Raw genomic sequence first — 27,475 nt, 5'->3', positions numbered from 1 at the left:
TACACTTATCACCTTTGGACTGGGCACAAGAATTAAGAAATGGAGGGGACCACATAAGTGGTATTCCCATGTGGTATTTTGCCAATTCTAATTAAGATAATCAAAGAGTAATCTTTCACACCATTTTAGAAGATTATACATTTAGAGGGAAAATCAAGCAATTCATTGAAAACCAAATTAAATTTTCATATTTCTTCAACACTTTACTCACGACAACCGACAACGAACATTTTTTCCTGCATAAAGTGAATACGGATATCATTTTATTTATTGACTTCAGGACAAATATCAAACATGATAAGCATTTAGTGTTTGAAATATCTATTTTGAATTTTTTAAAACTTCTAAAAAATGCATCAACAACAGAAAAGTTTTCAAGCCATAGAAATTTTTTTAACTTTCCAAAAAAGTTACAAAACAGGATAATAATAAAGAAAAGCAAATACTACATGTATACTTATTTCAAACATACTTGTACGCTTATTTAGAACTCTATAAGCTTTACTATTTAATGAGTATCCAAGAAATATACCTTCATCACTTCATGCATCAAATTTACCTAGATTAATCCTGCCGTTATTATGGATAAAACATTTGCAACCAAATGGTCTAAGGTAGGCTATGTTTGGTTTTCTTCCTTTAAATAATTCGTAAGGGATTTTCTTAAGTATAGGTCTAATGAGACACCTATTTAAGACATAATTTGTTGTGTTAACGCCCTTGACCCAATAATGTTTGGCTAATCCAAATTCTATAAGCATTGTCCTAGCCATTTCCTCTAAAGTTCGATTTTTCCTTTCAACCACGTCGTTTTTTGGGTGTCCTAGGAGCTGAAAAGTTATGGGTTATACCGTATTTTTCACAAAAGGAATCAAAGCCTAGTTGATCAAACTCTCTCCTATGATCACTTCTAATCAACACTATTGGAAGATTCAACTGAGTTTACATTTCTTTACAACGTCTTGAGAATGATTTCAAGGCTTCACCTTTATCTTTCAAAAAATCAACCCACGTAAATCTAGAATAATCATTAACTGTAACTAGAATATAAATTTACCTCGTACGCTCCATACAAGAATTGGACCACATAGATCAATGTGCAAAAGTTCACATGGTCTTGAAGTACTTACTATGTTCTTTGATTTAAATGAACTTCTTACTTGTTTACCTCTAATGCATGCGTCACATGTAGGACACTGTTTGTAGTCAAGAGCTGGAAGTCCCTTAGCTAGATCTTTACTTACTAATTCATGCATTGGTTGCGTATTTATGTGACCAAGACGTCTATGCCATAGCTTTGGATCATCTGTTATAGCCTTTAAACAATTGAAATTTTGAGCTGCAATTTCGTTAGTATTCAAAGCATAAACATTATCATGTCTAAGGGCAGTAATAAATGTATCTCCAGTGTTAGGGTTTTTGACAACACAATTTTCTTTATCAAAGATTACTTGGTTACCTTTATCACAAAGTTGAGACACACTTAGCAAATTAAATTTTAGACATTAAACTAAATAGACATTATCAATAGTTTTGGAAGTATTCTTACCAACTTTGCCAATACCTAAAATTTTGCATTTACCTTTGTCGCCTAGGGTGATCGAGCCATGGCACCTTTCTTTAATTTCAGAAAATAAAGAAACTTTACCACTCATATGTCTAGAGCATACACTATCTAAGATCCACTTTTTCTTTTCCTATACAAAACAAAAAAAAACCTTGCTTAACTTTACTTAGCCAACCAAGTGACAAATTTGGGACCATATTCAGGGTAAACCATGTTAGGTGGTCTTGTCCCTTTAGGAACTCATATTTGCTTTATCTGTTCACGTAATTCAAAAGAAAAGGAATTCTTAATAATATAATTGTCTTTACGTCTGTAGGGACATGCAAACTTAAGATGTCCTTCTTTGCAACAAAACGAGCAAGTAAGTAAGCGTCTATGTTTGTATGCACTCTTAATGAATGTGGTTTTACTCTTATAGTTTTGTGTAGCATTATTATAACCAATACCACGTTTATCATTTGATCCTTTTTGACGTGTAAGCATTTTTGTAAATTTAGATTCGGAGTCATTTAGCTTTGTGAAGGCTTGTAAAATTTTCTCAGACTCATGTCTCAAAGTCTTTAGCTCGGATTCAAGATCATCATTTTTATTCTGAATATCAATCAGCCTTTTCATTTGGTTGATATTCTGTTCTTTTAAGACTTTGGCAGTCTCTTCAAATGTTAATGTTTCAGCGTTAAGCGATTCATTTTTCTTTATAAGGTCTTCACAACCTTCGACATAGTGATGAATTCTATTTTTTAGAATAATTTTCTCATCTTTTAAAATCTTTTCAATTTGAAACATGTCAAAGAGACCTTTGACTAATTTATCTGTTGAACAAAAGTTAAGAAAGTCAAGTACCTACTTATGATTTTGTTCTAGATCATCATCTTTGTCATCATTAACCATAAAACATAAGTGAGCTTGACTATCTTCACTTTCAGATTTGGTTGATCCTTCGGAATCACTCCATGTTGCAACCATTGGTTGTTTCTTCTCGTTTTTCTTTTAAAAGGCCTTTTTCTTCTTAAGCCATTCTTTTACAAGATGTTCTGTAGATCCACACTCAAAGCTGGCAAGTCTATTTGTTCTAGAATTAGAGTTAGAGTTCGAAGAATTACCTTTGTTTCTAGATTTAAATTTTTTAAATCTTTTGCGCATCTTTATTATTCCTTCTAGACCTCTTGTGATCAAGGAAAATGGATCTTCCTCATCATCACTTTCTTCATCATCGCTCGAGGATTCATGATGTTTCTTTGCCTTTAGAGCAATATTCTTCATGGATGGTGCTACATCACTTTCTTCATCATCATGTAGGGTAAGTTCATGAGTTGTGAGTTTTCTAAGAACATCGTCAAGTGATAGAACTCTCAAGTCTTGAGCCTCTTCAATGGCGGTGATTTTTGGACCCCATTTGAATCTTTAAAGACACCTCTAGACCTTCTAGACTTTTTCTGCATTAGTAAAAGTTTTACCAAGAGAATTCAAACTGTTAGTAGTTAGTGTAAAACGAGTAAACATTTCATTAATATTGATCTTGAACATTTCGTATTGATGCATGAGAATATTGATCTTTGTCTCCTTTACTTGATTTGTTCCTTCATATGTCACAACCAACTTATCCCATATTTCCTTAGCACTTATGCATGATGAAACTCTATTGAATTCGATACCATTTAAAGCACAACACAATTGATTCATTGCTCTATAGTTTTTGGATACGGATTCCAAATCACTTTGTGAGTATTCGGATTCGGATTTTACCACATTATTTCCTTGAGTGTCCTTTTTCATTGGTACCTTAGGTCCTTTAGTTATGATGTCTCAAAGTTCCATATCTTGATCAATCACAAACATCTTCATCAAAGTTTTCCAATGAGAGAAATTTGTTCCACAAAACAAAGGATGCCAATTGAAACTCAGCTCTTATCAGATCCATCACAAGATTTTAATCTTTATGTGTGAAACTCAGCTCTTATACCAATTGAAAGTTAATAGGAGTTCGAATACTCTCTTGCGGGGGGGGGGGGGGATTTAAATAGAGAGTATGCCCGTTTAAAATTTTTGTCTGGAAAGTTAGGTCGATTGTTTTCTGGAACAGTTTTAGGTCGATTGATAAATATATAACCTATGTACGAAAATGAACTTAAACAATAACAAGCAATATGTTAACGAGGTTCGGCTCTAAACAGCGTACTCCCCGCCTATGGGTTCTCTTCCAACCCGTAGGATTCAACGCCATTTATTAATGAACTTTAAGACAACTTAGAAGATCTCTCTATCTTCTCTCACCACGTTCTTCCCCTTGAAAAACATTTTACAAGTTCCCTTATTAAAAGCACAAATCCCAATCTCACAATAGAGATTACAAAGTTTAACACTATAAAAAGTATTCCAAGGTTAGGCGTATTAAACAATGAAAAATCTTACTCTTTTGAACATTAAATCTTGTTACAAAATGTAAGAGTTAGATGAACTAAGAATTACTACACTTTATGAACGTTTAGAACTTAATTCAACAAGAGAGAATATTGTAAGAAGTGCTGTAATCTTAATCCTTGAATGAATCCTTATAATTATATATGTCAATCCTCAACATATCCTTGTAGAGCAAGAAAGCTTCATCCGTCAATTTCGTTGATCTGGTTAACCTGCGCCAATCTTCAAGAACTTGAACTTAAACTCAAACAGACGTTACACTGACAGCTCATATAATTACGTCATTGTGTGCTGTATTTTGTAATTAACAACCATTGATGTGCTGCCACGCTAGAACTCATACAAGATATTGAAACTTCAGCAAAACCAGATAATACAACGTATAAATCTTTATTCAAATTTAATTCCTATTTTTAGCATCAGTTTAAAGTGTCTTTTCCTATTTTTAGTGTCAATATAAATTGTCATATTATTTATAGGAAAGTCTATAATTAGTATAGCTTAATTTCAAAACAACTAATTTAAATTCAAATATTCAAATATAAACCGTGTAATAAACTTTAAATTACAAACAATTTATTCATCCAAAATTTAGACACAAACGTGTAATTTAAACAAACATTTAAATATCTTGAGCACATGTTTATTTTAAAACTCAAAGTTAAAAATAAAAATATAATTCAAGCATTTCAACGTTTTGAACATACATTTATTTAATTCAAATTCAAATATAATATTATTCAAAAGCTTAAATTTAAATTCAAAATTTAAATATAACTTTATCTAAATTATCTTAAGTCATTTAATTTAATCTCAATTAAATATATTTCGAACTGAAATAATTTGTCAATTAATCATTTAATATTAATATGATTTTAGACTTACTTAAACAACTAAATATACTTACCTAATTTATTGTTTAATTTTAATATGTGTTTTGAATTATCATCACTTAGAGAATTGAGTCTTCAATCTCCCCCTTAATGAAAGTCAAAACCATATTTTCCTAAATCATATTACTAAGTTAACATGAATTGAAAAACACGATAAGAACAATCACTTAGATATTTTATAAATCACGTTAAGTTATAATTAAACAGAAACTCTTCAAAATTTTGAAAACTGTTTCAAAACAGAATAGTGAACATGATATAACATAGATATAAGCAATAAAAATATATGCATGGATAATAAATCAATAACATAATAACAATTATCCACAATCACATGTAAACGAACATTCAATCACAATACACGCGAAGATATATCAATATTTAAAAAAAATATATCATGATTATCAAATGACATAAACAGTATTTGAACATTATGAACATTGAACATTATGAACATTAATCAAGCAACAATAAACATGAATTTTAATGAATGAACATGAATATTTATATTTACAGATGAACAATAATCAAAATAATGAATAACTAAGCAACCTAAACAGTAATCAAACAATCAAGCAACCACAACTAAACATAAAACAGCAAGCAAAGCATTAATGCATAAACATAATTACATAAATTTTTCCCCCTTTTTGACTTTCATCAAAAAGTAAACAGGGATGAAAATGTTGGGATTGTTTTCTGCAAACAATAACTGTTTGTCAATTAAAAAAATTCATCAAATATCACATAAACTACTTCTTAGACCTGGTCTTCCTTTTCTTGGAAGCCTTTGATTTGGCCGGTGTAGTGATTTCAAGAGTAGTTTCGACAGTAGACGGGGGTATTGTTTGAATAGGAGTGGCATCAATCTCTTCTTCCTTCTTATTTTCTTTCTCTTCCTCCTTTTTCTCTTCTTCTCTTTTTCCTCCTTCTCTTATGCTTTCTCCTCATCTTCCTCCATAGCCGCATCCTCCTTCTTCTCTGCAACATTGCCCTCTTCAACTTGTTCTTCTTCCACAACCACATCTTCAACCACCATATCCTTTATTTCTTTTATAAATGTGTTTAACATAAATGTTAAAGTAGACACTTTATCATGCAAACCAAGTATGGACATTTTCATTTCACTTACCTCAGAGTCAAGAGACTGGAGGCGTGAAAGTGTGGTGTGCTCTTTGAGTTGGGATTCAAAGCGAGAGAGCTTTTTACCATGGATCTTTTGAAGATCTTCTTTTTCGGATAATGACAAGTGTTAGTATAACTCATACTTACCATGAACTTTAAAAATTCCTAGGGAAGGGAGGACATTGCTTGAAAGGGATTGAGGACCAGAGTAATCTACTTCCTCCAAATCAGAGAGTAAATTAAAATGTTCAAAGATTAAGCCAGGTGATTAGCATAAGGAAGTGCACTATTACGAACAAGAGAACTACAAAAACGCATTGTTGAAATGATAAGTGAGGCATAATCAACGGTTTTTATAGATGCAATTTTCCACATTAAAATGAGATGTGCATCTGTGACAAGTGCACAAGATGAATTGCGAGAGAAAACAGTTCTAACAAGAAGATTATGTAACAATTTTCCACAAAGATTTAAACTACTGTGAGTAAGTTGTTTGGTAGGAGAAAAATTAGAATAAGAATCAAGAATGAACATGTCTTTGGCATAAGAATCAAGGAGGCTTGTAACCAGGAATATTATTTGTGGAGCATAGTTGTATGAACTAATATAGTAAGGGTTTCGACAAAGGTTGAAAGACAATCCTCCAGTAAAAAAATCCTTGCTATCTCAGCATCCAAATTGTTTCGAGCTTGTATATCAAAAGCTTTGGTGATTGGGTTGTCAGATTTTCTTTTCTTGGCATATGAAGTTGGTGAAAGAGAAGTTATAGAAGACAAAGATTGACTAGGAAGTGGTGGTCTTTTTGGTTGTCTAGATTCTTTATATTGCTCAACTTGTCTTTCTAAGTTTCTTATTTGCATTCTATCCTTATTTGTTACATTAGGACATTGACTAATTCCACCTTTTGCAAGACCCATCAAATGTGCTTTAACTCTAGTATATGAACCACTCTTTATTTGTTTGCAAAAGTTGCATTGCCAAGTATAATTACCCCCACCCCCACTCATTTTTTCCCCTTTAACAACATATTTCCACAAAGGATAAGAACCGAAATCACCCTCTTCATTTGTAGCTTCACCACTAACATTGCATGAATCAGAGCCACTAGCCCCACTACTAGACATGATTGAACTCTTCAAATTCAAACAACCACAATTAAAGATTTAAAAATCAAGATTAACAAATAACACATTAACAATTTAACATTACACAAATAACAATTAACAAATATTCAAAGAGGATATACAAAAAAAATCAAGAACAACATTTCAACTTTTCAAAATTCAAATTACAAACACATTAACAATTTAACATTAACAAATAACAATTAACAAATATTCAAAGATGATATACAAAAAAATCAAGAACAACATTTCAACTTTTCAAAATTCAAATTACAAACACTAAGATTAAGAATTTAAGATTAACAAATAACACATTAACAATTTAAGATTAACAAATATTCAAAGAGAATATACAAAAAAATCAAGAACAACATTTCAACTTTTCAAAATTCAAATTACAAACTTTTCAAGATTAAGAATTTAAGATTAACACTAAGATGAAAGATTAGAACAAGATTAATATTAGGATTTAGGATAAAGAGTGAAAATACCTTAAACAAAATCAAAAATTTTGATTTTTAGGAGCAGCAGCAGCAGTGTTCGATTCGAACAACCCACAGGGCAGCAGCAGTGCAGCACCAAGTTCGAGTGTTCGTCTGTGATGGAGGAGCAGCCGGCGGTGGCGTGGTGCGGGTGTGCGGCAGCGACGGTGGAGGTGGAGGAAGAGTTGTGTAGAGTTTTTAGGGTTAGAGTGAAAGAGAGTTGAGAGGAGTGAGAGCAAGAGAGGAAATTCAGAGGAAATTCGAGTGTTTTGTACTCTGTTTTCAATTTTTTTATTTTTATTTTTATTTTTTTAAAAAAAACGTGTCCTTGCTGTGTCCCTTGCCGTGTCCCTTCCGTGTCCTTGCCGTGTCCGCGTGTCCGGAAAAATATTAAAATATTGGACACTTCATTTGGCGTGTCGGATACGGATTGTCGCGTGTTCGTGTCCGACACGTGTCCGGCACGCGACACGTGTGTCAAGTGGCATGTCCGTGCTTTACTGATTGGAAGGAGTACTAAGAATATAAAGATTGAATGCATTTATTATTCATCAATTGCATATCAAAAGCATATTTAATTATTTATCAAATAAATTATCAATTAACACCTCACGCGGGTAAACTAACCAATGGGTAATGTAGCTAAGCTCTATTATTACTTAAACCTCTTTGATGAGAAGCCCTGGCTTAAATAGCTAAGGAACCCATCAAGGTTTGGTTAAGTATTTGGATACTTAAACGTTTTAGACCAAATAACTAGAAACTAAACAAGAAAAGGGCACTTGGCAACCCATAAACCATAATAAAAATAGTCCAACCAAGAGTGGAAAAAAGAAAAAGTACTTGAAAAATTCAAAATTTTCAAACAGGCTAGCACCACCTTCCGTTTAGTTAAGAATTGTTTATACTAAGTGCAGCTTCTTTTGGGGAAAAACAACTAGACTAGGGCGGTGAAGACTAGGTCAAAAGGAAAAAAAAAAATACAAATAAAGCAATTGTGAAGACGTAACCAGCAAGAAGCAAACAACACAAGTAGTTAAAGAAAACATCTTATAAAAATCAAGGATTATGTACAAGTTAGAGAACTCATCCCGTTCACATACAAAATACTAAAGGAATTCAAGTTCAAGAAAAAATAAAGTTCTTCCAGGCTTTTTGAAACAACCTAAACCAACTTAAACAATATAATAATATTGTCTACAAAGCATAGCGGAAGACTTATAGAAGTCTGGGCTGAATCCAACCTATAGCTCGATAGCCGCGGCAAACCAATATCAGAATTTTTAAAAACTATTTACATAATTAAGGGATTATTTACAAAACATTATAAAATCATTACAATTTAATTATACAAATATCTAATTTACAAAATGTATTTCCAAAAGAAGTCCTCGTCTTGTCCGAAACACATAATACATGTAGGCATCCTTTTCACCACAGAGCTAACCTGAAAATGGATCTATCTCCCGTAAGGGATAGGCCCCATCAAAGACTGTCAACAATTGAATTGTTGAGTTAATCCAACAACTACTATATTTTTTATACAAGTCGTTAACAGACATCTTCAATTAAATTCTTTATTTGCTCAATTGGTAACTCTTTATAAAAAATTAATTTATCAAAACCCAATCTCTTTTAAAAAACCGTTTGGTATCGACATAAATACGACTAAGAACCTTTAGTTCATAGTGAATCAAAATACAACCATAACTTTACAAGTTAATAGCGAAAATCAAAATGTGACTATTACTTTACAAGTCAATAGCGAAACCATACGACAAATGAAACATATGATTTCATTTGCAAAAAAACAAAACTTTATATACCAAACGTATTTATTCAAATCTCATATTAAAACAATGACATAATAACACTTAAAATGTGGGAATATATGGACCGTCAGGAAGTAGGCTTGATCTAAATCTTGAGAACGTGGTTGATCGTCATCACCAAAAATACGGTTCTTGCAAGAACGAAACGGGATTTGGGGCTCGAGATCGATCCGAATAACCATTACCTATCATCAAGCTATAAGATTTCACAATAATCCGGATATAAATATCTGTTGCCAATTCCCAAAAATGGACATTTTTCAATGTCGAATATTTTATTATAAAGGAACACAAGAATTCACTTGATTTTCTTTGAAATCAACAATCATTACTTTAAATATAAATCAATTCACCATCAACCATCAACATATAAGAACTTGAGTTACTATCAATGGAATTTAACTAATTTTACACCAATTTTAAATCCCAATATCCAACTTATATCCTATCCAAATAATATCAACTAATCAAATACCCAATTGATACTTATAATTCCCAAATTTGATACTTGTACCAACACCCATAATAATCAATTAAGGACCATAACTCAACAATACCAATCAATAAAGAAAGAACAATAACTGTAAATTGATCCCAAATACCCAATAAATAACCTTAGACATTTGATTAAAAGAATACCCAATTTATTTCATAGCTTCTAATCCCACTTTATAAAACCCGTATTAGTACCATTTTAGGACACCTGTTAATATTTTGGTCATAACTTTCTTATACAAACTCATAAAGAGGTTATTCAAGTGGCTACGCGATCATGACTTAGAGCTCTACAATTCTTATGCAGACACTAAAATCCAGAAACAATCAGAACTAACCTGAAAATGGCAAAACAGAAAGCTTATTGTCGATTTTTTTGACAATCTATTAGTATTTTAGACATAACTCCCTCATACAAACTTATTTTGGGGCGATTCAAGTGCCCATGCGACCGCGACTTGGAGCTCTACAAATCATATGAAGACACTAAAACCCAAAAACAATCACAACTAACCAGAAATGGCCAAAACAGAATACTCAGTTTTTGTCAATATCCAAAATACTAAATTTTATACTAGAAACCAAATAACTCAATCAACCAATACTAATCAACACAAAAAGAACCCAATTACTAATTGAATTCATATACTCATTTTAAATTTAATTTGATACTTAAATTTGAATGAAAGACCCAAATTGAATCCACAATTACTAAACTACTTAAAAACATTCAATTAATACTTAAATAGAATAGTTTATGGGTTACCTTCGAGCAAATTCTTCTCAACACTTTGTAATCCACCCAAAATCAAAGATCTACTTCACTAATCCAACCAAAAAAAAGAGCTTCTAGCAAAAGAACCTAACAATTATACATATAAATGTCAAATTAATAGTTCTATTAACCTTTAAGTCAACATATACACATAAAAGGAGGAAGATGAATGTGAACTCACTATTACCAAGAGAGGATGAAGATAAGGTTTTACTTGATTTCTTCAATCCTAGAATTATCTAATTTCCAAAACAATCCCAATCAGCTTCCACTTGCTTAAGAAATCAGATTATTCAAGAAGAGTAGACTGAATTTTTTTCAAACCCTAGCTATTGGGGATTTCTAGTATGATGAGATTCTATGTTTTTTGTTTATCCAGAAACTTGAGATGGTAGAAGAAGGAGATGAGTATTGATTGTAAACTTTATACAGATTTCACTTAAGGATATTGCTTGAGATGACTCATGAATATTAGATGAGTCATAGGTTTAGGTGGCTAAATTAGGAGTGATATGGCTTCCTACACATATTTATCAAGTATGAGGTGTATTATACACCCATATTTTTCATCGTATAATTTATTTTTTCCCCAAAAATAATAAATATGATATCTAAAAATTGTAGTAAAATTTTACTTTTAAAATTACAAACTCATTTTACTTATTAAAATAGTAATTTTTTAACAAAGACGTTTTTATAACTGTTTCACTTATGCTTTAGCAGGTGAGAGTGTAGTTGCTTCTGATTGGGGGGATTGTGCAATAGATTCGGCTATTGGCTCTTTTAGTGGAACAGCAGATGCAACCTCCCTTTCTGCCTCTTTCTTCTCGTCCTCCTTCTCTTCCTCTTTTTTTTTGCCTAATTCTCTTCTTCTGCCTCTTTTTCTACCTCTAGCTAGTCTACCACCATTCCTTTCATTTCCTTCATAAATGTATCAAGCATAAAGGTAACGATGGTAACCTCATCATGAAGCTCAAGAAGGTAAACTTTTATGTCATTCACCTCTAAGTTAAGTGACTCAAGGGGGGAATGGGTGGTATGGTCTTTCAGTTGAGGTTCAAGGCATGAAATCTTGTTACCATGGACTTTTTTGGAGCTTTTCCGTTACAAAGACTAACAAAATGCGAGTATAACTCGTATTTTCCATTCACTTTAAAGATGCGAATGGTAGGAAGGAGTTTTCTTTAAAGAAATTGAGGGCTAGAATAGTTTATTTCCACTGAATCAGAAAGGAGATTGAAATGATGAAAGACTATTGTGACAAGATCAATGTAGGATAAAGCAATGTTCCTAAAATTTAAACTACAGAAACACATATTGGACAAAATCCAGGAACCATAGTCAATTGAGTGTTTTTATGGCAACCTTCCACATCAGAATTACGAATATACACAATTTTAACAAGAAGGGTATCAGTTTACTGCTTAAGTTCAAACCTGTAGCAGTAGCGGCAATCTCGATACAAGATCAACATTTAACAATAATAATAATCTCTAATACAATAATATTGCAAAAGTCTCAAATGTCGAACTGTTAAAAAAACTTCAAATCATACAAACAAAAATTTGTTCAAACAAATAAAATAGTATAATATCACATCTGATAAGAAATATTGTTTGTTCAAAATAAAAAAAGATACATCATCATCAAGTCATCATGAAAGGTACAAAAAGCAGCTAAGTTCTCGATATAAAGTAAATGTTGCAACCTGGAACGAAACCTGAAGCTAAACTTTCCTGCAAAATACTGCCATCCATGATAGGGATGACAGCCGTTTGAATTTTATGTACCCAACTCAAATACTATAAGATCAGCTAAGAGACGAATACCCGAAATCTCAAGAGGGAAATTAGGAAAGATACGATTGCACAAGAATGGTGAACCGTCAGGTAGTTGAATTTGAAGGTGGAAAGTGGTTCGATGGAGATAGATGATCTTTGAAGAAAAGATGTGTATAGAAAGGATTGATCGGCTCCCAAATCAAAAAGAACATGAGTTGATAACCCTCCTACGGTGAAGTGACCAGAAATAACTTTACCTTCATATTCCTGGTGAAGATCGTCGACATGCTCCCTGATAGCATGAAGTCCCACGAGCCTCCTCGGAGGACCTCTCTAAACAGCAGGTCTAGACGGGGCTGATCCCCCTCGGGCACTAGAATCCCCGGGTCTAGACTGAAAACCTGAATAGCGCTAGGTAGAGATATCACCCTCCTTCTTGCATCGATAACAGACGACCTTGCCAGTGCAAGATCTCCCCCTGTGGTCTTTACCACATAAACGACACTTCCATATAGGCGGCTTTGATGAGTTTACTGGTTGGAAAGATTTGTTGTTTGGCCTCTTGTTGTGGTTGTAATAATTGTTGTTGTTACCGCTGGTGAACTTCCCCTTATTCGCACCCTCTTCCTTGTCTAAAATTCTCTCAAACTCTAAGGCTCGGCCATATACATCCTAGAAATCAGTGTAATAAGCCACCCCCTTCTGAATATTGACATTAAGACCCTCAAAGAAACTAGATGCTCAGGCCTCATCGGTATTGACCACCCCAGATGCAAAACGTGGAAGCTCGTTGAACTTACTAGTATACCTTATGACGCTCAAAGGTCCCTGACAAAGAAATAAGAATTTATTCTCCTTGCGTTTCCGAAATGATGGCGGTGATGGCGGGTAGAAATGCCTGCGAAGAGTCTGGAAAAAGTCGTCATAAGATGAATCTGTTGGACCTCTTGAGTTTTGATGATGACTACACTTTATTTAAACAAATATGTTTTTGCTTTTAGAGATTGTGTGCAGGTCGATATCCGGTCGTAATTGTGATCGTTGATAGTACCTATGGCTTAGTTCATTGAAATGTACGTGTCAAAAGGATCCGAAAGATGTTAGAAGAAGTATATCGCTTGGGATGTAAAATGGAGACAGCAGGTCTACTGTTCCTAAGTTGGATGTTCTAGCAAAACTGGATTTTGGAGACAGCGCACTGTTCCCAAACTAAAGTCAGCCAACGTTAACTAATAAATTCTGATTTTTATTTTTAGTTAATGTACTAAAATTAATTTGTTGCATTCATTTATTTATTATAGTTAATTGGCAAAAAGTTTTCTAAACAAAAATTACTTTACGTATGAGTCTCTAAATAAAGATCCTTTATTTTAGGATCTATTTTTAGTAAATATTGGATTTGCTAAAAATAGAAATAGCGGTTGTTGAATAGGTCTTAGCTATTATTTTTAACCGGTCTTTATTTTAAATAATAGGTTATCATGTCTAGTTTTATTAAGTATAACCGTTTCTAAAAATAGCAAAAACGTTCCAGCAGTTAGTACTGGAACAGGAACTATTGCTGAAGAAACTGCTGCTTAAGGGAACAGCGGTTATTATTAGGAAACAGCAGTTATTATCGTTTTAACCGTATGTTTTATTTATTCAAGGCTTATGGAAATAACCGTTTGACAGTTTAATCCACATCATTCCCATGATCTTTTTGATTAAGGGATAATGGAATTGGATTATTCCATTTTCATAGAGGTTTTATTTTTTATAAATAGCAAGAGATTTCAGCTGTTCCAACGTATCTAATAGATCAAACGCATGAAATTTGTTATTTTCATGTGATTATTTTTGGAAATCCACAAGAAATATTTTTTTTTGAAAATTGCCAATTAACTCATAATATTTTCTTGAGCAACTCATTGATTTTATTAGAGAATTTTTATCCTTTTTTGTAAGGGTTTTTGAGAGAACTTGTAATTAGACTCGGGTGAGTCTAAGGGGGAATTAGATAGCTTTGAGTGAAGCTATTGAGGCGTTTAGCTTTTAGTGAAGCTAAGTTTGTTGCTTTGAGTAAAGCAATTTGAGAGAGAAGAGTTGGCCTAGTTGATTCGCTTTGAGTGAAGTAAGGTGTTTATTGTAATTGTAACTAATTGCCTTAAACATAGTGGAGTTTTTAGAAATCCCGAGGGGTCGTGGTTTTTCCTTCTGTTTAGGCCCAGAAGGTTTCCACGTAAAAATCGTGTGTCTCTTTTATCATTTTGCTCTAAGTTCAAGCTTTATTTATTTTACTCAATTCCGCAAAACAGGGCATAAAAGCTTAAACTAGCAACAACAACAATTCACCCCCCCTCTCGTTGCTGTTCTCGTTCCTAATTGAGTCAACAATTGGTATCAGAGCCCTGTTCTTAGTAGATCAGGAAACCCTGAGGGCAGAATCCTGGTGTTCCCGAAAATGTCAATTATGAACGAGCGAATGGAAGAAGGGTATTCAACTCAAAGACTGCCAATGTTCGATGGAAAATTCTATACATACTGGAAAAATAGGATGGAAATCTTCATCATGGCAGAAAACTATCAAGTTTGGAGAGTCATCGAAATTGGAGATTTTGAGGTAACCATTACTAACTCTAACAATGAAGTAGTTCCCATACCAATAACCAAATATGAAAAAGAAGATTTTCAAAAAATGGAATTAAATGCTCTTGCAATAAAATTGCTTCATTGTGGTCTTCGACCAAATGAACACAATCGTATAATGGGGTGCAAATCTGCCAAGCAGATTTGGGACCTGCTAGCTGTTACCCATGAGGGAACAAGTGAAGTCAAACGTTCCAAAATTGATTTTTTAATGTCTAAATATGACAGATTTGTTATGGAACCAAGGGAAAGCATCCAAGAGATGTTCACAAGGTTCACCAACATAACAAACGAACTTGTCTCTCTTGGAAGAATAATTCCCACCGATGAACAAGTAAGGAAGATCCTTAGGAGCCTTCCTCAAGATGAGTGCTGGAGGGCCAAGGTTACTGCTATACAAGAGTCCAAAGATTTTAATAAGTTTAATCTAGAGGAGCTAGCTAGTTCCCTAATGACGCATGAATTACATTTGGGAACAGCTGACAGTTCCAGGAACAAGGGACTGGCCCTGGCAGTTGGGGAACAGGACGAGTCAGAATGCGATGAGGAAGAGGCTGCCTTACTAGTACGAAAATTCAAGAAGTTCTTCAGGAACAGCAGGTATAAAAATCAAAGAAACAACAAAGAAAGAAGAACAAAAACCAATCTTGAATGCCACAAATGTGGAAGTGTAATACCCCAGATTTAGCTTGAAAAAAGGATTGATAGACTACTCATATCAACAAGGTGCATCTTCTTTTCTAGGGAGCCCATTTGCTAAGAACTCTACAATTAAGCGTGCTTGGTGGAAAGCAATCTTAAGATGGGTGACCTCCTGGGAAGTTTTCCCGGGTGCGCACGAGTAAGGCCAAAGTGCGCTGGAAAGACTTGTGTTGATTTGTGAGGCTAGTTTACAGTCTCCAAGAGTAGTCACCAGCGGTCCGAGGGGCAGGGGTGTTACAGGAAGTACCGAACACTTCATCAAGGATTGCCCAATGTGGAAGAATGAAAAGGGCAAGGGAAACAAAAGAGATTCTAGAAGACCGTTAAACAAGGAAAACTTTAACAAGAGTGACTTTCGCAAGGCCATGATCGCTGCATGGGGAAAAACTGAAAGTGATGATGAAACTGTTGTTCCCGAAGAAGAAGAGACAGCAAACCTATGTCTCATGGCTACGCATGAAAGCAAGGAGAAGGAACCCATAAGGAAGCAGGTACATATCTCTAATCCATTTTCTATCCATCCATCCAATTTAAGTAAAAATAAATTAATTGAGTTGCTAAAGGAGACACAAGCTAAACTTGAAAATTGCAATGTTAAGTGTCTCCAATTAGAAAAGGAACTCAAGGTAAGCAAAGACTATGTCTCATATATAAACACCTTTAGATACGATGTCCAAAATAGATTTTTCGGTTTGTTGGATCAAAACATAATTCTAAAGGAAAATATGGAGAGAATTAAAAAGGAAAATGTTATTCTTAATATTGAGATGTCGCAATACAAATTATTAGGCTTGAATAAAGAATTGAATGATGCATCTACTAAAGATTTGTGCAATGATTTTCAAAATTTAAAGTTGAATCTAGGATCCAACCGTATCAATGATGATAAGCTTGAATTAAATTCAAGAGAAAAAGGGAAAATCAAAATTACTCCCAAATGGATTCAAGATGCCAAAAGTAAAAATTCAAAAGGCCTAAATTACTTTAAGAATAATAAGAAAAAGAAAGCTTACGTTGATTTTCCTAGTGACAGATTATGTTCCTTCTGTGGAGGAACTGGTCATCTGAAGGACCAGTGCACCAAAAAGGAACAGTACACTGTCTTCAACAGAAACTACGTCGATAACATTCAGAATAAGAAAAATGATTCTTGCAAAATCGACAAGGAACCCAAGAAAGTCTGGGTTCCTGTAACTAACCATTAAATTTTTTTTAGGTCCAAGTGAGGGGGAACAGCTCATGGTATCTCGACAGTGGGTGTTCCAAGCACATGACGGGTGACAAATCTAAATTTCTCTCACTTGAAGCCTATGATGGGGGAACAGTAACCTTCGGTGACAATATGAAGGGTGAGATAATCGCCAAAGGAAAAGTTGGAAGGTCATGTTCCCATGCTATCGATAATGTATTTTTAGTCGAGAATTTGAAACATAACTTACTTAGCATTTCTCAATTTTGCGATAAAGGTAACTCTGTGAATTTTATTTCTGAAAAGTGCATTATTTCTAGGAATGACATAGGAGACATCGTTCTTGAGGGAATCAGAAAAGGGAACACTTATGTAGTGAACCTGGACACTGTTCCCAAAACCAGTCTAACGTGTCTAAGCGTTATAGAAGACGACCCACTATTTTGGCATAGGCGTCTAGGTCATGCTAGTTATACATTGATTAATACACTAAGATCAAAAGACCTAGTTAGAGGATTACCAGCTATAAAATTCCTTAAGGATGAAATTTTTGATCCTTGTGCCAAAGGAAAACAAGTGAGGTCATCTTTTAAATCAAAGAACATTGTGACCACCACTAAACCACTTGAATTATTACATATTGATCTATGTGGACCTATGAGAACACAAAGTCGGAGTGGCAAAAGATATGTGTTTGTTATTGTTGATGATTATAGTAGATTTACTTGGATTTTATTTTTAGTTAGTAAAGATGAAGCCTTTAATGAGTTTGTTTCTTTCGCTAACAATCTACCAATAATCAAATTATTCACATAAGGTCAGATCATGGAAGAGAATTCGAAAATTCATGTTTCATGAATTATTGCAATGAACATGGATTAAGTCATAATTTTTCGGCACCACGAACACCACAAAAAAATGGTGTAGTAGAAAGGAAAAATAGGACTTTAGAGGAAATGGCTAGAACCATGTTAATTGCTAGTGGTCTACCTAGAAATTTTTGGGCCGAAGCTGTTAATACTGCATGTTATATTTTGAATCGTGTATTATTAAGACCAATCACTTTAAAGACACCCTATGAATTGCTTAAAGGTGTTAAACCAAATATTTCCTATTTTCGTGTGTTTGGATGCAAATGTTTTGTTCATGTGAATGGAAAACGAAATATAGGGAAGTTTGATGAAAGAAGTGATGAAGCAGTATTTCTTGGCTACTCATCACATAGTAAGGCTTACAGAGTTTATAACAAAAGAACAATGAGCGTGGAAGAATCCGTTCACATAATTTTCGATGAAACTAACTTTTTGTCTACTGAACAGGATACAAATAATTTTAAGATAGGTCTTGCAAATCTAGAGAATGATGAAGAAGAAATGAAAATGCAAGATCAAGGAACAGCAGGTGAACAGCTGATCCCAGAAGAGGCAGAAAGGAACGATCTTGATTAGGAACAGCCGGTACTTCAGAACCAACAGACTGTTCTCAATACAGCTGTTCCCACAGACGAGCAAGTTGATCCAGTAGCTGAACAGAATGCAAATCAAGCTGATGAACCAGAACATGCTATTGTTCCCACAAGAGAATTTGTGCCCAAACCTTGGAAGTATCAAAGTTATCATCCTCTTGATTTGATCATAAGTGATTTAAATAAAGGAACACAAACTAGATCTCAAATGAGAAACTTTTGTGCACACTTTGCGTTCCTATCATCACTCGAGCCCAAGAATCATAAAGAAGCTCTAAAGGATTCCGAATGGGTTGTAGCCATGCAAGATGAATTGAATGAATTTGAAAGAAACAAAGTATGGCACTTGGAACTCAAACCAAAACACAAAAAGGTAATCGGCTTGAAATGGGTATTTCGGAATAAACTAGATGAGCATGGAATAATTGTTAGAAACAAAGCAAGGCTCGTGGTCAAAGGATACAATCAAAAAGAAGGTATTGATTATACCGAGACATTTGCTCCAGTAGCAAGGTTAGAGGCTATAAGAATCTTAATTTCTTTTGCTGCATTCATGAACTTTAAATTATATCAAATGGATGTGAAATGTGCTTTCTTAAATGGTTTTCATGATGAAGAAGTTTTTGTTGAACAACCCCCAGGCTTTGAAAATACCTCTCGTCTTGATCATGTCTACAAGCTTGATAAAGCTCTTTATGGCTTGAAACAAGCTCCTAGGAAATGGTATGAAAGACTATCAAAGTTCTTGATTCAAAATGACTTTGTAAGAGACAAAATTGACAAAACCTTATTCTTTAAGAATAGAGGTTCGGATATTTTAGTTGTTCAAATATATGTTGTTGATATTATCTTTGGAGCCACCAATGAACTGTTGTGTAAAGAATTTGCAAACCTAATGAGCACTGAATTTGAAATGAGCATGATGGGGGAATTAAACTTCTTCCTTGGGTTACAAATAAAACAAACAGCTAATGGTATCTTTATTCACCAACAAAAATATATAAAAGAACTTCTCAAGAAATATGGCTTGAATAATGCTAAAACCAACAACACACCTATGGCTACAAATGTTAGATTAGATGAAGACCCAAATGGAACAAATATTGATCAAACTATGTATAGAGGCATGATTGGCTCTTTATTATATCTAACTGCTAGTAGACCCGATATTGCTTTCAGTGTTGGTTTATGTGCTAGATTTCAATCCAATCCTAAAGAATCACATCTCACTGCAGTAAAACGTATTTTAAGATATCTGAAGGGAATTGACGACTTGTCCTTATTTTATCCTAAAAGTGATGTTTATGATTTGAAAGGTTTCAGTGATGCAGATTATGCAGGTGATCTAGTTAATAGAAAAAGTACATCAGGTATGGTACAATTTCTTGGCTCATGTTTAGTTTCATGGAGTTCCAAGAAACAAAACACTGTTGCACTATCCACTACCGAAGCTGAATACGTAGCAGCAGCAGCTTGCTGTTCCCAAATGCTTTGGATAAAGCAGCAGCTAAGAGATTTTGGTATTAAGTTTGAATGCGTTTCTATTTATTGTGATAATACCAGTGCCATATGCATATCTAAAGATCCAGTGCATCATTCACGAGTAAAACACATCCACATTAGGCATCATTTTATTAAGGATAATGTTGAAAATAAAAATATTATTCTAAAGCATGTAAACACCAACGAGCAAATAGCAGATATCATGACTAAACTGCTTCCAAGGGAACAACATGAAAAAATGAGATTGGAACTTGGCATGATCAAGCTGCATTGAAGTGAGTGACATATGTGATCCTTAAAGACAGAATGAAAATTGAAAAGGTCGATCAACCACAAAATCTTGATTGAAAAATCGATTATTGAAAGGATCAGGTACGCACCATTTCAAAGCATATATTGTGAATGCTCTTATAATTGCATGTTTAATTTGATCAGACTATAGTAGCATGAAATTTCCATTTATTTTTCATTTTCATAAAAAAAAATTCATAATATTTAATATATATATTTACCCAGCAATTTCCATTAAAATAGCGGGAGTTAAATCATCATAGCTCTTCACTAAATTCGTCTGTTTCCATTTAACATTCTGTGTCCATATGCATGAATTAAATAAGGAACATGAAACACCTAATCAAGTAAAGCAAACGTTCCTTCATACTCATTATAATCACTCTTACACGCCAAGCCCTAAACCCTTCATCCTCAAACGCAATCAACTCTGAATTCCAAAATCATCTTCATCCTCTCACATTTCCTGCAAAATCTCGCTCCATCAATTCTTCAAACCTCCACGAAAACCAAGAACTAAACACCAAAGATGAAGCAACCCAAACCTCTACAAATCATCCATCCAACACCTCTCATTACCGGAACTGAGTCCTCATCAAGAAAGCAACAGGAAACCCCGGATGTTTCTGAAGTGCATGAAAGCTCAAAGAGGAAGGGAGATGCTACAGCAAAGAAATCATCTTCAAAAAGGGCAAAAGTTGGTGTTCAAGTAAGTGCTGAGGAGATATCCAAAGAAATTATTGTTGGTTTCGGGCTAGACAAAAAATGGTATGAATCCAATTTCTTTCCTCAATTTCACGCCATTTTGCAAAATCAATTTTGGGAATCTTTAATGGCAGAACACTGCTGTAACCCAATGTACCCCAACTTGATGTGCGAGTTTGTTTAAAACTTTTCTTTTGACCATGGCGTTTGTACTAGTGTTGTTAAGGGGATTAAAATTGAATTTAATAGTTTGATTTTAGGAGGATGGTTAGGTGTTCCCTCCACTGGATTTGATATATACGTTGTTGGGTCAAAAATCAATTTTTCTGGGATAAATGAGAAAGTAGTTTGGAAGTTTTTAGGGATAAAAGAAAAAAGAGGAAAGGTTAGTCACAATGTGCTGTCACCTATGCACAAGTTGTTATACAATATAGCAAGACGATTTATTTTTCCTCGCACATCAAAAAGAAGTGAGGTTAGTTTAAGGGATGCTACGTTAATATATTGTATGGCTAATAACATCAAGATTAATTTTCCCTCTTTTATGATTTGTCACTTGAATGATTGTATTTTTAAGGGTAATGTGTTAGGATATGGTGGATTGTTAACATGGATATTTATGAAGTTGGGTGTTCCTCTTGATGGTCCAAATTATCCCATTGGTCCAAACAACAAAGTAGGTGTTAAGTGTTTGAATAACTTGCATCTAAGATTAAATAAAAATGGGACTCTTGAGAATATTTTTGAACAATCTGAGGGCACCAATGAAGAAGAAAATGAAAAAAAAGTTGAGGAGGAGGAAGTAAATAAGGAGGAACAGGAGCCTGTTCCCTCTGCCACTGAGAAGGCAGAGGAGCATTCTGAAGAGGAACAGGAGGAAAACTCATGTAAGGGGGAAGTTGAGAAGGAACCTGTGGAGGATGCTGTGGAGGAAGAAGAAGAGAAAGATGAGGAGAGTTCTTTACCTGGTTCAAACCCTAGGAAGAGTCGTAGGCTAGCTTCCAAAGGAAAGAAACCTGTTGTTATTATTGATGATGACTCAACCTCATATACAACAGCTGAACCAAGCCATCCTTCCTCACCTAAACCTGCCACACCGTCATTCCATAATTTTTCTTCACCACCACAGTCACCAATACAACCATCTTCACCACCACAATCACCAATTCAACCATCTTCACCACCACAGTCACCTATACCATCATCACCACCACCAGTACACACATCACCAAATTAAGGTTTAGGTGACACTACAGTTCCTACAGCCCCTCTATCCTCCATTCTCCTAAAACTTACAGAATTGCAGTCCAGCTTCCTTGTTTTTAAAGATGAAATTCGTGTTTCTATAGCCTCACTATCTGCTCAAATGGACCAAATGGAAGCGCGTTTGGGTGCCAAGCTCGACACAGTAGAGGTGGAAACAGAATATATAGATGAAGAAGCTCCAGCATCTTAATTTCTTCTGATACTCATAATATTTTCTTATTTGTTGCAACCATCACTATCATCAAACAATCTTTTCTTGCTTTTGATTTGTACCACCTAGGGTACTGTTTGTACTAATTCATACTATGAACTGCGTTTTCTTTTATGCTACTAACTATCTGTGACGATTAATCATAGCTGATCTTGTTTGCATTCACTATTACTGCTTTTTACTTTGTGCATCCTTATTCTCTCTTTGACTATGTCTATATGCTTAGTGCTGTGGTTTTGATTGCTCCAATTCTTTTTGAATAATGTCAAAACGGGGAATATTTGACACAAACTTAAATAATGCTTGAATATGCTTAGCTCTGATAATATCTATTATGTTGGACTTTAGGATTAAGGTTATGCTTCATGATCTGATCTTAACACCTTTTGTTAATGCTTGATGCTCTGATTCTAATGATTAAGATTGATGCTCTGATGCTTATGATCAAGATGCTTATGTTCAAGATGAACTGTGATGAACTGTTTTGTTTGTTCAGATCATCTATTCACTTTTGAGCTCTGATTGTATGCTCCAAATTTATTGAAATCACTGCTTATGTTCTATGGTGAAAATGTTTGAGTTTTTGTTGTGTTTATGTTTAGAGTAATTTGATTTATGATATGCTTGGTAAATTATATTTACTAAGTTAAGAAGAGTTGTTTTAATCTCTAACATGCTCTTCAACATTGGTTTTACTCTATTTTGTTTTAAGGTTGTTTAAAAGTTTGTCATCATCAAAAAGGGGGAATTTGTTGGACCTCTTGAGTTTTGATGATGACTACACTTTATTTAAACAAATATGTTTTTGCTTTTAGAGATTGTGTGCAGGTCGATATCCGGTCGTAATTGTGATCGTTGATAGTACCTATGGCTTAGTTCATGGAAATGTACGTGTCAAAAGGATCCGAAAGATGTTAGAAGAAGTATATCGCTTGGGATGTAAAATGGAGACAGCATGTTTACTGTTCCTAAGTTGGATGTTCTAGCAAAACTGGATTTTGGAGACAGCGCACTGTTCCCAAACTAAAGTCAGCCAACGTTAACTAATAAATTCTTATTTTCATTTTTAGTTAATGTACTAAAATTAATTTGTTGCATTCATTTATTTATTATAGTTAATTGGCAAAAAGTTTTCTAAAAAAAAATTACTTTACGTATGAGTCTCTAAATAAAGATCCTTTATTTTAGGATCTATTTTTAGTAAATATTGGATTTGCTAAAAACAGAAATAGCGGTTGTTGAATAGGTCTTAGCTATTATTTTTAACCGGTCTTTATTTTAGATAGGTTATCATGTCTAGTTTTATTAAGTATAACCGTTTCTAAAAATAGCAAAAACGTTCCAGCAGTTAGTACTGGAAAAGGAACTATTGCTGATGCTGCTTAAGGGAACAGCGGTTGTTATTAGGAAACAGCGGTTATTATTGCTTTAACCGTATGTTTGATTTATTCAAGGCTTATGGAAATAACCGTTTGACAGTTTAATCCACATCATTCCCATGATCTTTTTGATTAAGGGATAATGGATTGGATTATTCCATTTTCATAGAGGTTTTATTTTTTATAAATAGCAAGAGATTTCAGCTGTTCCAACGTATCTAATAGATCAAACGCATGAACTTTGTTATTTTCATGTGATTATTTTTGGAAATCCACAAGAAATATTTTGTTTTGAAATTTGCCAATTAACTCATAATATTTTCTTGAGCAACTCATTGATTTTATTAGAGAATTTTTATCCTTTTTTTGTAAGGGTTTTTGAGAGAACTTGTAATTAGACTCGGGTGAGTCTAAGGGGGAATTAGATAGCTTTGAGTGAAGCTATTTAGGCGTTTAGCTTTTAGTGAAGCTAAGTTTGTTGCTTTGAGTAAAGCAATTTGAGAGGGAAGAGTTGGCCTAGTTGATTCGCTTCGAGTGAAGTAAGGTGTTTATTGTAATTGTAACTAATTGCCTTAAACATAGTGGAGTTTTTAGAAATCCCGAGGGGTCATGGTTTTTCCTTCTGTTTAGGCCCAGAAGGTTTCCACGTAAAAATCGTGTGTCTCTTTTATTATTTTGCTCTATGTTTAAGCTTTATTTATTTTACTCAATTCCGCAAAAACAGGGCATAAAAGCTTAAACTAGCAACAACAACAATTCACCGCCCCCCCCCCCCTCTTGTTGCTGTTCCCGTTCCTAATTGAGTCAACAGAATCGACCATGGTCTCCTTAATACTGCGCTCCCGTAGCTCGGCCGGGCCGGTAAGACAAAAAGAGACCAGTCTTATCTTCAGATTGTTGGGACAAGTGATGACCTCTAATGATTTCTCCATCCCGGACAGCTAGTTTTCAAAAATGACTGGGTCAACTGTCCCCTCATACCGGGGTGGGCAGTGGTGCGCCATGTTCATGAAGTACATCCTATCGTCCTTTGGCTGTTGTTGCGCCTGATTTTCCATAAGAGCATGTAGTCACTCGTTGGTGCGCTCCATCCGAGCTAGTTATGCTTCTAGCTCTCAAATCCTAGTCTAGTAATCGGTTGTCGCGCCATTTGTCACCTAAAATTTTATACATGTGATTGTCACATTAACATAATTAATCTTGCACGCAATTTTACACACAGTAACACTAGCACAAAAGATTCAGATAAAGAAAATTTGAAAAGACTTAATTTGAAAAAAAAATCATTTAAAATTCGCTTTCAAAAAAGTTGGCTATCGAGAACATCCTTTCACATGGAATTAAAATTCCGAAATTCGAGTAACTTTGGTTCTTATACCACGTGTAACAGTCGCAACATTCTCGATACAATATTAACATTTAAAAACAACAACAACAACAAAAACAATAATAATAATAATAATAATAATAATAATAATAATAATAATAATAATAATAATAATAATAATAATAATAATAATAATAATGTCTAATACAATAATGTAGCGGAAGTCTGAAATGCTGAACTGTTTAATAAAACTTCAAATCATACAAAGTAAAATTTGTTTTAGAAAATAAAATAGTAAATATTAGATCTGATAAGAAATATTGTTTGTTCAAAATAAAAAGAGAAGACATCATCATCAAGTCATCATGAAAGGTACAAAAAGCAGTTAAGTTCTCGATATAAATTAAATGTTGCGGCCTAGATCGAAACCTGAAGTTAAACCTTCATGCAAAATACTTCCATCCATGATAGGGATGACAGTCGTCTAAATCGGGATCAGCGCCTAAAGCTGAGTACAAACTCCTCAACAATATAATACTATGACAATCATAATATATTCACGAGATATGAAAAAGTACATTTCAAGCTTTGATTTTAAATACCTTGGTTCTCATTTCTCATTTTTAGTTCTCAAATATTTTCAACAATTTTTTGCATTCATCACAAGAATGTAAATAACATATTAGCTATAGTTACCTACACCGGGTAACTATAAGGTTCATCCAATGGATCTACTTAGACCCAAAATTAAGATTTGCACAACCCACATAATAATGGCTAGAGGAGGAACATATTCCACACTCTAACTGTGATGGGAGCTGTCACTTCACCAATTTTTATGCTCGAACTTCTATAGGATGGGACTGTCTCGAACACTCTGTCTAATCTGCATTTCTACGTGCCAGGAAACACGGGCGCTGGATTACACGCCGGTCCGTGATTTGATATTTCCTTACTATCAGAGTCATTCATCCAAGTACAAATAATTTCAAACAAGACTCTATGTTATCTATTTCACATTGTTATAAGTCTACCCTAGCCTAGTCAAACTTCAAGTCAATATCCTCTTAAGGAAAAGTCAACATAGTTGCTAATTTAATAATTAAAAGATTCTCAAATAAAGAAAACTCTACAATTTATGACAAGGTTCTAGGGGCTATATAAGTCCTCTACAAGACTATGTAAACTTATAAAATTTAAGGAAAAACTTTTCTAATATCTAATAAGGAAGTTTCATCGATTAAACATGTAAATTAATTAAAAATCCATAATAACTAATAAAGATATTATAAAAATATATTATGGGTCCAAAAGCTATATAAAGTTAGTTTTAGACCAGAAAGTTCAAAGCAAACGAGCCTATGCTTTTTAACGAAATTGTTTGTCCAATTTACCGATAAACCGACATAAAATTATTAATGTCCTCAAATGTCCACGAAAATTTTTCCAAGGGTCCTCATTTGATCCTACTATATATGGGAGTGTCTCATAAAAATTTCAAGTCCAAAGTATTTCATTTGATATTTATTTCATATTTTATCAGTTTTGGATTTACCGTTTTATTTAAAATTTACAAGGGTCAATAGATGGTCGTATATGAAAGTTGATAGGAGGTCGAATACTCTCTAGAGGGGGGATGCCCGTTTAAAATTTTTGTTTGGAAGGTTAGCTCAAGAGATTGAGTGACCTTTCAAAACTGTTTTTTGGAACTGTTTTAGGTATTAACACCAGTGGAAAAAATATTATTTGCTGCGGTTTAGCTTGGGACCGCAACAAATACTCACTGGGAATATTAATTGCTGCGGTTATACTAGAGACCGCAGCAAATAGCTCTTTCAATTGCTCTTTTGCTTCACTCAATTGTTGCGGTTCTCTTCCTTGCCCGCAACATTTGCCTCTTCTCAAACCCGCCAATAACGTTAATAAAAGATATACATTCTGAATTTCATTGTTCATATGACTGTTGCACTTCTCTTTCAAAACAGAAACATACTACTGTTATTTCTTGTTTTCAATCCCTCTTCTTCATCATCTTTGTTCTTGTTCTTCTTTATCATTCTTGCTCTTCTTATTACTCTTAGCTTCTTCATCATCTACTTCTTGAAACTGCTCTTCTTAAACCCACGAAACATACATAATGTACACGCACATTGTGGTTTGCTCTTCTTAAACCCACGAAAATTCAAGGTACTTTTTTCATTTTGATTTTATAAAGTAGGTTTAAATTTGTCATACTTTATATATGAATGTGTATGTTGTAGTTGTTTTTAAGTTTTAGATTTATCATATATATCATGTTTTGTTATATTTTTAA

The 27,475-nt window shown here is 33.9% G+C and overlaps 1 protein-coding gene across 1 annotated transcript; it reads right to left on the bottom strand.

Annotated features, from left to right (window-relative positions):
* Window positions 1–207: 207 nt before the first annotated feature.
* On the bottom strand, window positions 208–2,533 carry LOC130807630 (uncharacterized). Its single transcript, XM_057672908.1, has 4 exons — window positions 2,415–2,533; window positions 1,876–2,300; window positions 1,169–1,339; window positions 208–236 (listed from the first exon to the last, which is right to left on the bottom strand). The coding sequence occupies exons 1-4, from the start codon at window positions 2,531–2,533 to the stop codon at window positions 208–210; spliced, it is 744 nt and encodes a 247-aa protein (XP_057528891.1).
* Window positions 2,534–27,475: the final 24,942 nt, after the last annotated feature.

This window comes from Amaranthus tricolor, chromosome 1 (genome assembly GCF_026212465.1).
Source record: "Amaranthus tricolor cultivar Red isolate AtriRed21 chromosome 1, ASM2621246v1, whole genome shotgun sequence".
NCBI classification, from domain to species: Eukaryota; Viridiplantae; Streptophyta; class Magnoliopsida; order Caryophyllales; family Amaranthaceae; genus Amaranthus; species Amaranthus tricolor.
Note: the sequence above shows the minus strand (reverse complement) of the source record. Positions and strands in the feature narration are given on the sequence as shown.